Source organism: Gopherus flavomarginatus, chromosome 2 (assembly GCF_025201925.1).
Source record: "Gopherus flavomarginatus isolate rGopFla2 chromosome 2, rGopFla2.mat.asm, whole genome shotgun sequence".
Lineage (NCBI taxonomy): Eukaryota > Metazoa > Chordata > Testudines > Testudinidae > Gopherus > Gopherus flavomarginatus.
Window position 1 is genome coordinate 235,169,532 of NC_066618.1, and position 16,005 is coordinate 235,185,536.

General features: G+C 41.4%; 1 protein-coding gene across 29 annotated transcripts in view; it reads right to left on the reverse strand.

Annotated features, from left to right (window-relative positions):
- The window catches only part of ASPH (aspartate beta-hydroxylase), a 201,058-nt gene extending 185,407 nt beyond the window's left edge, over positions 1 to 15,651 (reverse strand). For 8 of the 29 annotated variants that reach the window (XR_007772622.1, XR_007772621.1, XR_007772626.1 and 5 more), the window contains exon 1: positions 15,469 to 15,644. Coding sequence is in view for 21 of the 29 variants with exons in the window: in XM_050940778.1 (XP_050796735.1) it covers positions 15,469 to 15,532 (64 nt within the window). In the remaining 8 variants the exon portion in view is untranslated. Of the gene's footprint in view, positions 1 to 472; positions 541 to 15,468 lie in introns of all 29 variants that reach the window. The other 21 variants (XM_050940764.1, XM_050940769.1, XM_050940768.1 and 18 more) reach the window with 9 other exon arrangements.
- Between the last annotated feature and the right edge of the window lie 354 nt (positions 15,652 to 16,005).

A 16,005-nucleotide genomic window follows, 5' to 3' on the forward strand; every position in this document is an offset into this window, starting at 1 on the left:
TGAAAGGGTCATAAGGTAGGAGGGGTGTCAGATTATAAATGAACAGGCTAATGAATGAGTATATATGGTAACAGTAGTTCACAACATGACTTCACTCAACAACATTCTTAGAGTTTGGTATTAAACATTTGTCATAACTAGGTATCACGTGCCAACAGCACTATGCAGTAGTAAATAAGTTATACTGCGTACAAAAGCACAGGTTAGGGTCTTTAATTGTGAACATTAAAAAACAAAAAAGTTTTAAAAGTATAAATATTACAATCTCTCAAATTTCAGCATGTGTGTATCTGATCACTTCATATTGCAATGTTTTCAAGGCAGTTCATACAGGCAAGATTTACTTTTCATTTCAAATGAAGTCACACAAAAGACTCTCCATGCAGGAAGTCAGTCCATATGATGCAGTTTGGGGGGGGAGGGGGGACGGAAGAGAAAGCATCAACCACTGCATGCTCTCCACACAAATTACCAGTTTATGATCTTCATCATCAGGAAAGAACCACCTGGACAGAATCAGAACTTCACTGCATAAGTTCTCTACAATGAAGAATCCAATAAAATAATTAGCTTCAAAACATTTTTCACAAGGGCATTAAGCAGAAGTACCGTGTTTCCATGCATATTTTTAAAAACTGAACTATTCTTTTAGTGACAGTCTGTGTACAGAAGCTTTACCTTCAGTTTACAGAAACAGGAAGGGCAAACAGTCTCATTTAGATGGTCAATTCATAATATAAGCTTACATAAGCTTGTCTTGTAGCACTACTACTGTATATTACTTCAAAGTTTATTGCAGCAATTGAATATTCAAAGATTCTGTACTTCACATCCTCAGATTTTCAAAGTTATGTCTGTATAATAAGGTGACTCACATTAGATTCAAGTTATGCAGTTAACCCTATACAATTTGACCTCCAGTCGTGCACCAGGACCTACTCTTCCTACCTTTTAATTCCTTTGTAAAAATCAAGGGGTTTGTTTCTTTCATTTTTGGGGAATGCGGGAAAAGCAAAGATGACCCATAGAAAGGGTGAAATAAAAAAAAAAAAGGACTGTGCCCTAATTCGTTTTGCTAAGAAAACTGCTTTAGCTTTAGAAATTCAGATGCTGCCTACATTTAAATAGCTGATGCGTACACATGGAGAACTAACAGATACCAAACATGTGATACCTGATTATGGCTCTGTATACATTATAGCCTGACCTGTAATTTAGTACATAGTTATGACACAGTAAGTTTAATTAATTACACAGTTCAACATATAGCAACTTTTCTGTCTTTGTCCAATATAACTTTATGCATAAACATAGCATCTTACCTGACCTTATTTTTAGGAGTTCATTCTGGCACACTTACGTAGTTATCCTGGAGTCACACAGCAGTAGGATACCCAGGAAATATGGCTACTTCTCCTTTATGGATTTATTACTTAAACCCATAATCCCCTGCCTCAGGGATCAAATTTACCATTTTCCCTTCATTTCAGAATCATAGAATATTAGGGTTGAAAGAGACTTCAGGAAGTCATCTAGTCCAATCCCCTTCTCAAAGCAGGACCAACCCCAACGAAAACATCCCAGCCAGGGCTTTGTCAAGCTGGGCCTTAAAAACCCGTGGCACTGCAGGATGCTGGACATTCTACATTACCACTAACTGGTTAATGGCACTGGTGGCTTTGCACCTAGCAACAGCATAAGGTGGAAAGTCATTGTGTAATAGGATATTAACTAATTAATAGTAATAATCCCCCATTCCCCCAACATACAACACTCAGATTATTTGACACTCTAATACCTACTTGACTCCAACACATGACAAACATGTGGAAGAAAAGCTGCATCAAAGACCCATAATCTCCCCGATTACCAAATATGCTTCTCCACTGAGGACCTGAAGAACTTCTGCCTTACTGGAAAGACAAAATGTGATATTCTGGATACTTCTAGAAATACACTAACTTTTCAAAAGTTATGTAGAGTGCTGATAAATGCTGCTTTCATTTTATCTAAGATTAATTAGACTGGCTAATGTGGAAAAAGTTATTGCCTCAGGTTTTCTATAACAAAGATTCTGTCTTCATTATGCAGACTACAGCAAATGTGACATCTCACATTGAGGGTCCTTGAAATAGCAAAATGGATCTTCATTAAGGAGCAGTTCCAGATAGTGTGGCAGTAAGGATAAAAGACAAGAAGTAAAAGTTTCATCCACCCCGCACTTCCATTAACCACATTGTCTGTATGACTAATTATTGCTAGAGAAACTAGACAAGTTTTACTGGACCAACTTCTGTTGGTGGACAATACAAACTTTTTAGCAACGCAAAGCTGCACTTCTGAAGAATGCGACACCCCATGTCTACTTCGGAAGAAATGCTCTGTGTAGCTCAAAAGCTTGTACCATGCAACAACAAAATTTGGTCCAATAAAATATATTACCTCACCTACCTTGTCAATCTCATATCCCGGGATCAAACCCAGCTACAACAACACTGCAAATAACTTCAAGTATGAGTAAATACACATATTCACACTAAAGGTGTTCGTAATTGTGACATTATCTGAGTGAAATATGACTCTATAGATCATTGTTGCAACCAGTTATGTATTTGCAACAAATCTTGTACAAAATGTGGCATGTAAGATGTCTATGAAATGGTTAAGATTTGCTAGTTATGAATATGCAAACCTTATGCATATATCATTTTTGGTATTTGAAGTTATGAATATAGGCTCTATACCTGGATTTCAAATGTTTGCTCTTGGGGTAAGACCCACAAGGTGGTTAGCCAGCATCTCTTGGAGGCACTTTTCAAATTAAGTAGCTCATGAAGAAACACTTAACTGACAATAGACCATAGGAGATGCCCATCTACACTGAATGGACTGTCCTGCAAACGTGCTGTTTGAGGTATAGGTAATGGCTTCTATTGTGTCCAAACCTTCATGCATGGACATGTGACTTCAAACACTCTCTTGTAATGTGTAATTTATCCAATAGCTGTGCTGAGGGCTTTGTTTAAAACAATGGAGTTCCCTCCACATGACAGAAGACATAAAGGGCCCTGGAAATTTCTCCATTTTGCCTCTATCCTGCTCCAGCCACCAGATTATGAATTTACATTAATGGGAGCATTCTAACTAAGGAATTGAGGACCTTCCAATGATTTGGAAGCAGCCAGAGACTTGACTTAAGCCAGCAGTTTACGCCGCCATTGCTACAAACCTGAACCAAGAACTCTGCATTTATTGTATGTATTTGACTCTTTTAATCAAGTTTAACTCTCACCTTTCTTTCTTATGAATAAACCTTTAGATTCTAGATAATAAAGGATTGGCATCAGTGTGATTCTGGGGTAAGATCTGAGTTATATATTGACCAGGGTGTGTGGCTGGTCCTTTGCCATCAGAAGAATCTTTTATTTGATGAGACTGGTTGTAAAGAACCACTCATCTTTAAATCCAGTGTTTTTGTAGTGATACAAGAACTGGAATGCCTAAGGAAACTGATTTTATGACTTCTTGTTAGCCAGTGTGGAAAAGCAGAAGTTTACTTTTGTTGCTGGTTTGGTATACACCTCTACCCCGATATAATGCGACCCGACAGAACATGAATTCGGATATAACATGGTAAAGCAGTGCTCATGGGGGCAGGGCTGTGCACTCCAGTAGATCAAAGCAAGTTCGATATAAACACAGTTTCACCTATAACACAGTAAGATTTTTTGGCTCCCAAAGACAGCGTTATATCGAGGTAGAGGTGTATTTTATGGAACAATAACCACCAGTTTTGGGGTGTGTTTGCCCTGTTTCTCAGCAGTCTGTCCTGAGTTTGGCATTCTCAGTTGTGACCCACTGAGGCACAGTTACAGTAATGCAATAGGAAACAGACACCACCACAAAAATAAAAGCTTTTGGATCATCCACTCTTTCTGTTCAGTGGCAATATGCCATGTATCCCAAAATGTGAACTATGAAATACGATACCACTGTAGAGCCTCCATCAACATTAGTTTTTGCATGTGAATTCAGCATGGATTTTGGTATTCACACAAATGGTGCTTGATAGAGTTAGACAGGGGAAACAATTTTGGGGAATTTTTTTGAATTTCCAAAGACCTTAAGCTAATTCTATTACTTGATTCCATATCAAACACATTTCAGCTTACTACACAGTCTAAGAATAAGCAGCACATGTTCCATAAAATGAGATGTGAAAGATGCTTTTATAATAGAATATTTTTGTATTATCTACTGTAATGATTTAAATGTCATTGCCCACTATGAAGTAGAATTAAAGAATACACTATCTAAAATTCCAATATGTAGGAGAGATATCTTGATGAGTTTATTTAGAGAAGGGGGCTGAACATGAAGAAATTCCTGAAACAAAGCCAGATTTAAAAAAGGTTGCATTGCGTTCTAAAAAAATGGCATGGTCTTTTGCCATTCTTATCTCTTCCAAATGTAAGTTCTAGGTCTCGCTCCTGTGAAAGCTCTATGTTGCACTCATGAGCCTCTATACTTTGGACAGTACTGGTTCCAGTGGAACATGATTGTCGTGGTAGAGGCAATTTATCATGTAACTAGGGTGAATTCTACAGAAGGCCTTAAATATCAGGACAGACTTTGAACTGGATTCTCTCCAATGGGTAGTCAATGAAAATAGTTAACATCTTCTCCAGTGCTTAACAGTGAATTGTACTACAGCAAGTGTATGGTCCCTGGGTCCTTACATCCAAATGCAAGTATCTTGGGCCACACTTTGCTCAGGCCATGAACCCTGATAGAGAAGAGTTGTAGAAATAGGGTGACCAGATGTCCTGATTTTATAGGGACAGTCCCAATTTTTGGGTCTTTTTCTTATATAGGCTCCTATTACCCACCACTCCCTGTCCTGATTTTTCACACATGCTGTCTAGTCACCCTATGTAGAAAGAGCCCATGGATGTGCACTCTGGCAATACCCTACTATTCCAAACATTTTTTGCTTCTCAACAGTTAGCTGAGACATAAGAATTCAAAGCAGTCTAACACCAGAATGCCAACAATAGAATATCCATTCTATCCACAAGGGTATGCAGCTTTCTGTTATACACATGGACACCCAGGAAGAAAAACATGAGCAAACAGAAACAAACAAAAAGATATAATAGGATATAAGAAAAGAAAAATATCAGAATTGTGCCCGGTCATGGCTACATGTGCACAACAGCAGCTTTTGAAAGACTGCCCATGTAACTTAAGAATTTTTTTCTAATTTAAAAACAAGGCCTGTCAACATTTAGCAAGTTGTCCTTGCAAAAGTTCGGATTACAGATTTTAAATCAGATGTTGGAAGAAATACAGTATCCCAAACCACTACGTCTGCATTTGAAGAACAGCTTCACTTTCAAAGACAGTCCAAGCTACTGGAAGAACAGAATCCCCTTCATTCTTCACATTTAAAAAAAACATCAGTTAAACCTATAATTATGCACATGGAATATACAGACAGGCCAGATAAGTCCCAAAATTCTGTGTGACTGGATTTCTCAGAGTTTGTCCTCACAGGGGAGCAACTGCAAAATAAACTAGGGTCTGAATTTGAAGTACAATAGCTATTCTGCACTAGCATCCCACTGAGTGTCAGTATTAAATAAGTGCCTGCACATGGAGCTAATGCAAAGTACTTATTGTGCAATAGCTACTTCACCTTGTAGACAAGCTCTTACATTCAACAAATCTGAGAATTTTTAAACCAATCATCTAAAAGTATCTGACTACCTTAACACTTCTCCACACACACCATTAAAACTCATCTGAAGTATAAGAAATTTTGCTCTAGAACAGGGGTTCTCAAACTTCATTGCATGGTGACCCCCTTCTGATAACAAAAATTACTACACAATCCCAGGAGTGGGGACTGAAGCCTGAACCTGCCCAAGTCCCGCCACTTAACCCAAGCCCCACTACTCTGGGCCAGGAGGCCACAGCCAAATGCCAAAGGCTTCAGCCCCAGGCAGAGGGCCTGTAAAATGGGGTTGTGATCCATTTGAGGGCCCCAACCCATAGTTTGAGAACCGCTACTCTAGAAAAATCAGGACAATTTCTTTCACTTTCACTACAGTAAGCCAAGTAATAAACTGGCTCATTTTTAAAGCTTTATTAAGTCTAGCCTCAAATTGAATTTGGTACAGTGCCACAAAGTTGGGTATTAGTAGTTTCATGCATATTACTTAAGATAGGACCAAATGGATCTTTAAGAAAAAAAAAAAGATAATGGAAAGCTATACATCTAGTTAACCCTTTCCCCCCTTATGTTTTTCCTCTATATTTTTTGTATTTCCTCCCATCCTGCCTCCATATCATTCTCGTATCGAAAACTAGTCTTTCAGAGAGATATTAGTATGGCAGTATAACTTATGCACTTTGAAATAATTAAATAACTACCACCAAACCCTCTGCTTCGGGCTTGGCTACACTTGCAGCTGTAAAGTGCTTTAAGTTAAACCAGCCTTCGGAGAGCACACTAGGGAAAGAGCTCCAGTCTGTCCACACTGAGAGCTGAAAGTGCACTGGCGTGGCCACATTTGAAGCTGCTTTGGGAGCGGTGCATTACGGGCAGCTATCCCAGCATTCAAGTGGCTGCAACGTGCTTTTCAAATGGGGGAGGTAGGGCGGAGTGTGACAGGGAGTGTGGGGGGAGAGAGAGGGAGTCAGAGCGCACTATGTGTTTTGCCAGTGTGGACAGCACGCTATGTGTCTTGCCAATAATATGCAAGTAAGGTAGAGAGGCTTTATTGCGGTATAACGTGCAAGCAAAGTCACTGACATTCAGAACCAAGCAGAACATGTCAGCATCAGCCAGACGAGTTACAATCTATCTTTTTGGATGAATTGGTTTAGAAAGGCAATGTTGAAAATCCAGAAAGCATATTTGGTAGTTCAAGGTTACCTGCACCAAACCTAAGTATTTTGATCAATTAGTAGTGTTAAAAATATAGCTAGAGGCCCACATTAAGTGCCAATTTGATCAGAGGCCCAGCTAGTAGCCTGTTAATGCAGTATCTATCGCTTCACTCTCAAGAATTTGCAGAATTTAAAATCGATGTTTCAAAACTCCCATAATGCAGTTCAGTATCATAGAAAGGCCTGAGTAGTTCAACTAATGAAGTACAAATAGTAAGTATTCTGTCACTGTCATGTAACAGCCATCTAAAAAGTGCTAAGAAACCAAAATAAGATCTGCATATTTTTGAATAACTGCTACTGGAAATTGCAAAGAAAAGATTTCATTTTGACCTAGAAGTGAAACTGAACTGATTATTTAATTGAATAGTACAATTAATACTGGCACATCAACATTTAGAAATGGGGTGAGGCACACTGGGACTTTAGACCAGTCCAAACACCTATTAGCAAACACTTATATAGCACTAATTTTACAGAGTTCTTAAAAAAATATCCCTTCCTGCAAGAATTTACAATTTAAAGTCGACAAAGGAAAGTATAGAGGGATCAAAATAGGGAAAGAAGAGGCAATACAGTATAGGAGTTTAAGTCAGTGATATAAAGTAAGCCAACAAAGCAGCCATCAGGAAGGATTTTGAGGAAGAAAGAGTGAGGATGCTTAAAGAAAAGGAGAATGCCATTCCAGAAGCAGGGAGCAGAGTGAAAGAGCATTTAGATGAGATTAGGAGGCAAGGAGGGGATAAGGTGAGCAGAGCACAACTGAGATCAGGGGGCTAAGCCAAATAAGATGTAGGCAGGGGCAGACTTGCACAAAGCACTGGAGGAGAGGACAAGGAGTTCGACGGAAGAGCAAGTCAAAGGGCACTAGAAAAATTCAGCTTCTTCGACGACCTTGGAGATAACAGGGAAGGGAGTTGAGGCAACAGAGAAACAGGACTTGTTTGCACAGATTTGTACTACTTTATTGACAGTTTCAAATAGATATAATTAAGGTAGCATGTCATACTAATATGTATGCAGTTAAACTAGTATTACTCCTGGAGGAATTCTGTGCCAAAAAATTAAAATTTATCAAAAAACACAATATATCATCACCAGTTTCAATTATTTTTGCTAATTTATTTCAAAATACATGTCAATATTGCCTGTAACAACAAAGACAACAAAAAGATTCAGGAGATGTTTTTTGACAAACAGATTCCTTACTAGGCATATTAATGCAGAACTCCGAGTAATAATTTATTTAAACTACAATACAGAACCGTATTTCCCCAAACCCTTAGAAGGAGTGCAAAGGCTTGGGGAGATGGGGGTAAAGGAGGAGCTGAGGAAAAGGGAAGGAGCTTAGAACTTGGAGGGTTGTTGAACATGGGTGGGAAAAGTATGGAACAGGTTTTGGGGGGAAGACATTGTTAGGGAGCTTCCCCCATGCAAACCCTGGCTGACCTCCAGCCTCTCCTATTAGTTAGGCACATCTGCCTCATCCCCCTGCATCCCTGCAACCTCACGTGTCCTTGAACTCCCGGTCTCTATGTGCCCGTCCACTCCCACACAGACACCCACTCCCCTCAACCCCATGTGGCTCTGCACCCCCTCCCTCTGTCCCCATATGTCTGTGCCCCCACTCAGCCAATCCCCTGCCTCATTGTGGCCCTGCACCTCCACTCCCATTCAGCACCTGCCCCAGTCTTTCCTCCCCCAGAAGCCCGTATGAGCCCCTAGCTGACCTCCCAGCAGCCCCATGCTGTCTGTCTCCTCATAGCCCCTGTCTCCTGACCTGGCCCGACAGGCGCTGTGAAAGAGGCAGGCTCTCTCTCTTTTCTACCTGACCCGGACCTGCTATTTTGTTCCATCACCACAGTGCCCTCTGATGGGCAAAAGGCAGAACTGCAGCAACTTTCGGGCAGAAGCTTTTTTCTGCGCAAAAAAATTAAAAATGTGCAGCTCATTAATTATGCATGCACACAGTGGAGCAGAATTCCCCCAGGAATATAGTATGAAGGTGCTTCTAGTAGGATAACTTAGTCCTATAAATTTAGGGAGGAAAGCTGTACCAGTACAAGGCACCTTTATACTGCTATAACTGCAGACACACAAAAAGTTGTACTGATTTAATATTTTTTGGTTAAAAGAGACATGCAATCATACCCTAACCAAAACAGTTAAAACAGCACAAAAAACTGTATAGTTCAGGATTTCTTCAAGATAAGCGTGAATTTAGATAGGAAAGAGAAGAGGAGAGCAATTGATAAGGAGGGAATGAAGAGGGATTATGACAAATTAGGAGGATGAGAGTAAGATACTGTGATTTATCAGCTCAAAGTTATGAGAGAGAGAGAAGCATGGAGACCTCAGAAAAATACAGGAGGACAATAAGAACTCAAGAACTGCCGTACTGGGTAAGACAAATGGGCTATCTAAACCCAATATCCAGTCTCTGATAGTGGCCTGTAGAAGCTTCAGGGAAGTGCACAGATAAGGGCAGTTAGAGTGATCTACTCCTCTTCCCATCCCAGCTTTCTGCGGTTTAGGATGGTTCCTGACAATCTTGAGTAATAGCCATTGACAGACCTATTATCCATGAATTTATCTAGTTTGTTTTTTTAAAAACCCAGTCATACTTTTAGCTATGACAACATCCCATGCCAACAAGTTTCACAGGTTAATTGTGCATAGTGTGAAAAAGTACTTCCTCATATTTGTATTAAACCTTCTTTTAATTTCACTAGGCGACCCCTGGTATTTGTATTGTGGGAAAGGGTAAATAACACTTGTCTATTCACTTTTTTGGCAACATTCATGATTTTATAGACCTCTATTATATCATCCTTTAGTCATCTCTTTTCTAAGATGAACAGGCCTAAACTTTGAGTCTCTCCTCATATGGGAACCAAGCTATATCATACCATATCACTGGTCATCTTTGTTTCCTTTCTCTGAACCTTGTTCTTTTTGAGATGAGGCAACCAGACCTGTACACAGTATTCAAGGTGTAGGCATGCCACAGATTTGCATAGTGAGATTATGATATTTTCTGTCTCATTTTCTATCCCTTTCTTAATAGTTCCTAAGATTCTGCTAGCACTTTTGACCACTGCTGCGCACTGAAATGAAGTTTTCAAAAGATTATACACAGTGACTCCAAGATCTTTCTTGAGTAGTAACAGCTAATTCAGACTCCATCATTATGTATGTGTAGCTGGGATTATTTTCCCAATGTACATTACTTTGCACTTATCAACATTGACTGGGCAACTAAATGACAGGTGAAATTCACTCACTTGTGAGATCCCTCTGTAACTGTAACTTAAAATAATTTTGTATCATCTGCAAACTTTGCCACTTCACTGTTAACTCCCTTTTCCAGATCATTAATGAACATGTTGAACCCACAGGTCCCAGAACAGATGCTTGTGAAACCCCGCTGTTTACTCTATCCACTGTGAAAATTGAACTTTTATTCCTACCCTTTGTTTCCTACCTTTTAATCAATTATTGATCCATGACAGGACCCCTGTTATCCCTTGACTACTTAGTTTCTTTAAGAGTGTTTGGTGAGGAATCGTGTAGAAGGCTTTCTAAAAATCCAAGTACACTGTATCAGCTAGATCACCCTTGCCCGCATTTACTGACATCCTCAAAGAATTCTAATTGATTGGGGAGGCATGGCTTTCCTTTACAAAAGCCATGTTGACTCTTCCGCAACATATTGTGTTTCTCTGTGTGTCTGATAATTCCAGGGCTTTGCGGCAGAGCCTGGAGCTGGAGCACGGAGCAGCGGAGCTGCAGGTTTTTGCCTGGAGCTGGAGCAGAGCCGGAGCACAGCTCCAAAGCCCTCGATAATTCTGTTCTTTACTACAGTTTATGCCAGTTTGCCAGTACTGAAGTTAGGCTCACCAACCTCTAATAGACAAGATCACCTCTGGAGCCCTTTTAAAAAGTCAGCGTTACATTAGCTACCTTCCAGTCATTTGGTACAGAGCCTTGCTTCAGCAACAGTTTATATACTATAGGTTGTAGTTCTGCAATAAGAGATAAAATTAAAGAGAAGATAAAGGTCTCCTGCTGGACCCAATTTTGCCTTTAAAAGAACTTTGCAGAGTCCTAGAGAAAGAGTGAGAGGACAGAACTAATCACTCCACTACTCCAAAGTAACTAGAGAATCCTCCTCTGATCTTCAGAAGACTAGTGAAAGGTAGATGATTGAACATCCACACACAAATAAATGTGTCTCTTGTCCAAGCACATCATTTGCTATGAGAAGAGGGAGTAGCTCCCCCCACCCCCAGAGTTGGTTCCCCCAAAATTTTTCATAGCTCCTTGCCAGCTGATGCTCAAGTGTCTCCTTCAGGACCGTAGGTGGAAGGGGATCCTAATCACCACATTGTCAACACCATCCCCTTTGCCCCCAGATGGACAGGAAGCAGTCACAGCCTAGAAAAGAGCTGAGTACAGAGTGAGCCGGGCCCAAACTCCTGCCCAGGACCAGCCATCAGTGAGAGAGACTCTCCTGTTCACCACTGCCTCCCACCCCCACCTACACATTCTCCAGGATAGGACTGAAATGCTACCTCCTCCAGGATGGAACGACCCATTAACCTCCTCACAAACATGCTATCCCTGATCTTATCTAATATATTTAAATGGTAAGTAACTTGGTGCAGACACTGTCTTTTGTCGTGCGTATGTAAAGTGCATAGCACAATGGAGCATCACTCCCTCATTGGGGAGTCGACAGTCTACTGTATACAAATACTAAAAGTTTTATAAGGCATATATACCCTAAAACGTGAAGGGTTAAGCCAACTGACATGGGTTAGAAAGATACTTCTCAGGTTATATGTTACTGGCCATTAGGGAGGTTCTTGAACCTTTTCCCTAAAGCCATTGTCACACAGAGGATACTGGATTAAATGAAATATTGTTCTGATAAATAGAACAACAGTTATAATTCAGGGAAATCAGCACTTGAATTTTTCAGCTCTGAGATACAGACGACCTATTATATGTACCACAAGCCCTCAATACGTACATTCTGACATATGCTAACCTCTACAGCAAATCTTCCATACCTAGTGAATTTCACTAAAGTGCATCACTAATACAAAAGGTTTTGGTTTTTTTTTTTTTTATAATAAGTGGCATTTTCTTTTGGATATGGCAAAAATCATTCTTAATAAAAAAAAGTTATAACTATGTCTTCCTTTCAATTTCAAGGTCAAAGCTTTCTAATTCACTTATATATACAATGTGACTTGATAATATCTATAAGGATAGTGTCATACTACTATTAATGTTGAGTTAGACTTCTATTCAGTTTCACAATGTAGAAGTTAGTGAGCCCAAAACAATTAGAAGTTATAAGTTACATATCCAAGACCACATTTTGTTTTATACACTAAGTTACTGGCTGTATTTAAATATATAACAGAGTACAAAGTCTCTCGGCTATAAAGAGCAAAACTAAGTCTTGCTCTAGTAAAAGTTTGTATGGAATACTATCAGCATATGTTTGTAACAACTTTGAGAAACACAAGATAAGTTGTAGGAAAAAAAGTTTTGGGGAAAGCCATCATCATTTCTCAATGTAAGAAACATAGCATTCAATTACTTCATAGTAAGATCTGAAGCAGTCAGTAACAACCCATACACTCCAATGGCAATTCCAAAATGTATACCAACAAAGAAACTCACTTGATGAATACCTTGTAAAACAATTCAACCTCAGACTAATTTATAGAAACCTCTTCTTCCCGTACTTGTTTCCTGTCCTCTGCCCCATACTATGTATCTATATTGCAGGGGTGGCCAAACTGTGGCTCACAAGCCACATGTGGCTCTTTTACCACTGAAGTGCAGCTTGCAGAGCCTCCCACGCCCCTCCCCATTCTCCACCCACCAGACTGGGGGCAGTGGGGAGCTTGGGACATCTGCCTTGCAGCAGGATGGTGGAGTAGAGGCTTTTCAATTTTGGTTTAAAACACAAAATCTATACCACTTTCAACTTCTGTAGAACAATTTCAGGAACTCAGACTGTTTCAGATTTTATCTACTTGTGAGACTAATGCCAAAATAGTCAGTCAGACCTTGGTGCCTAAACATAGGTTCCTAAGTAAACATCCTGATGTTCAACAGTATTGCAGTTCCTACTGACTTCATTGGCTCCACTGTCCATGGGCAATGCTAGGTGTGAAGCCAAATCTTCCTCCATTAGTTGCTCAGAAAAGAAAGGATAGCTGGAATCTCTCCAAGGGGCTGCCCCAAATCAGAGGGCTCTATCTTGACTTTTGCAACATGAGAGTGTGAAACTTTATCTCTGGACCTTCTCTTTTCTGGGAGCTGGAGTGAGCACTCTGTCTCCAAAGAGACCTAGTTGCTAATGCAATGTAAGGAGTCCACTTTCATTCCTCTTGAGCAACCATTGTCCAGTGCCTGCCTCTACTGCTTCTTGGTTTTCTCAAGAAACTGACCTGAGACCTGTCATTTACACACAGCTGCCCACAGAGTTCTGATTAGGAGTAGTCAAAAGTGACAATACTTTAGTCACCGTTTGTTTGTTTTAAGATAGTAACAAAGCTGCTCCCATTTTGGGACTGTGCTGCAGATTTAAGCATCCACTCCCCTGCTTCTGTTTACACTGTTCACAATTGAAAGGTGCCCCGTGCAAGTATACAGGACAGACCTTTTTAAAATAAAAGAACAGATTTTACAGAAGTCAAAAATTTTGTTAAACATGTTAAAATTATATAATACACAAGTTGTGAAAAGAATATGTACATCTAGGTACAGTGCTTAGATTATCCACAAATACAAAGTCTGTTGAAAAACTCTTAAAATACATACAGTACATAATCTGCAATAACCCAAAATTAAGTAAACGTGATGATACAGTTTAGATATTGGAATCCAAATACTCAGGTATATCACTCATGAAAAGTTATATAGAGAGTTGGTTGTTGAAAGCAAATATAGGAATGAGTATAGATTGCCCCTCAGCAATCGAGCTCTTAGGATGGGTTGTCCTTTTGTAGATATAATACATCAGAGAAATATTTTAGTTATTTTCCAATTTTGCCTCTTATCGGTACTGTAGATTCCTGGGAAAGGTTCTTACTCATCATGAGTAAGTGGATTTTTCAAACTCTGATCAAGAGGTTTTGTTTTGTTTAGTTTAATTTGACATATTAAGTATTATCTATATTGGAGCTCTCTGTAGCATTCAAGGATGTGCACTGTGACCTCTACTAGTACTATGCACATACGTGAAACCAAGGTCAATATCACATCTGTGCCAGTGATGTTAAATGAAACTGAGAAATTAAAATTCTAGAAACCTAATAATGTACAGGCAGAAAGCTTGTTCACTGTAAAGTTAAAGAGATCAGATCCTTACAATCTGTACAGTTATACAACTTTCAGAAAGGAGTTCACGTACTTTCACCTGACAAGTACTTTCCTTCCATTGAGGTTAGCTTTGTTGTGTTACAGGAGTTTACTGTAAACGTTTTACTAATTTACTTCTATGATTAGGTTCGTTGACCCAGTTTCAAGTTGTTCATGTTTTACTCTCTGAAAATAAGTCTTCCTTTATATCTGCATTTTTCATACATCATTTGCATTTAAGTAAGAAGCCTACATATTAATAATGACAGTTTTCAAAGGTGGTCGCCTCAAATGAAGATCTCAAATCCAAATGTGGACAGCTGACTAAAAGCAGTCTGATTTTAAAAAGGTGCCTAGCAGCCATATTTTCCACTGACTGCAATGCTCAGTATCTTTTTAAAAACCGGACTGCTTTTTATAGCGGAATTTAAGACACACATGGAGTTAGAAGCCTCTCTTAGACAACCAAGTTTGTAATTACTGGCCTAAGCACACCTAGGGATATGTCCAGTCTGCTCATTATTAATCCTCTGTAATTTGGAATCTCTCTGTTTGCTCAGCCAGACTCTAAGCTTTTCCTCCACTTCAACTCTAGCAAAAAGGGGAATAAATGAAATGTGAGTAACAGATTTAAACCATCTGTTCCTACCTCCCCGCCCTCCGAGAGCTGAGCTGACACGTAAACACACGAAGGAGGCTGAAGGTGACCAGGCAGCTAGAGGGAGGAAGATACACCCCCGCTGCCGGGCGCTTCCCCGGACCCGCTGCCCCGCCTCACCCCCGGACCCGCAGGAGCCCGGAGTCCAGCGAGGCGCGCCCTGCGCCATGGGCGCCACCAACTCAAGAACGCGGCAACTTCGAAAACGCAGCAGGCGCCCCCCATCCCGGGACACCCCCCGCCCCCCCATCCCGGGACACAGGGGCCGAGATTGCTGCAAAGCGCCTGCCCTACAGGCACCCAGTGCGGAACTGGCAGCCGACGGGCCCCCCTGCCACCGGGGAGCGGCACCCCCTTGCCCGGCGCGCCCCGCCGGCTCCGCCCCAGCTTGTTGCACGATGATCCCAGCCCCAGAGCGGGACAGGGGCCGGGCCGGGCCCGCCCCAGCTCCGCTTGCGCGCAGCACTGACCTTTCCTGGCCCCCTGGCTGGGGCTGCTGCCGGCGCCTTTGGGGGTGTTCCTGCGCGGAGCCATGTCACCGTCTGTCAGGGAGAGGAGCGGGCTCCCAGGGCCTGAGCGAGGACACAACAGTAGCTTCTGCTTGACCCTGCGTCTGTAGCAGCCGCATCCAAATGGCCCGCCCCGGATACCGACTGACAGCGACCTCCGCCAATCCTAGCGCTCTCCTCGGCATGGGCGGGGCATCACTTGCGTCTTATTGGTGTAGACTCGAGGACTGGGCGGGACACGTTGAGCTTTTCTCCTCTCCCCTCCCCGAAACCGGCCGCTTGGAACGTGGCAACATGGAGCGAGTGCTCTCGCGAGGATTCCGCTTCCGACCCGCTGGGAGAAGCGCGCGCTGTCAGCAAGGGGCAGGTGGGTGGGGCTGCGGGGATGGACTGGGGGCTGCAGGCCTGCCTGGCTGCGTGTGGCAGTGCTCAGTGTAGGGCTGTGTAGCCAGGTCTTGCCGCGTTACCCTGATCTTAGGTGCATGCTCACCTGCTTGG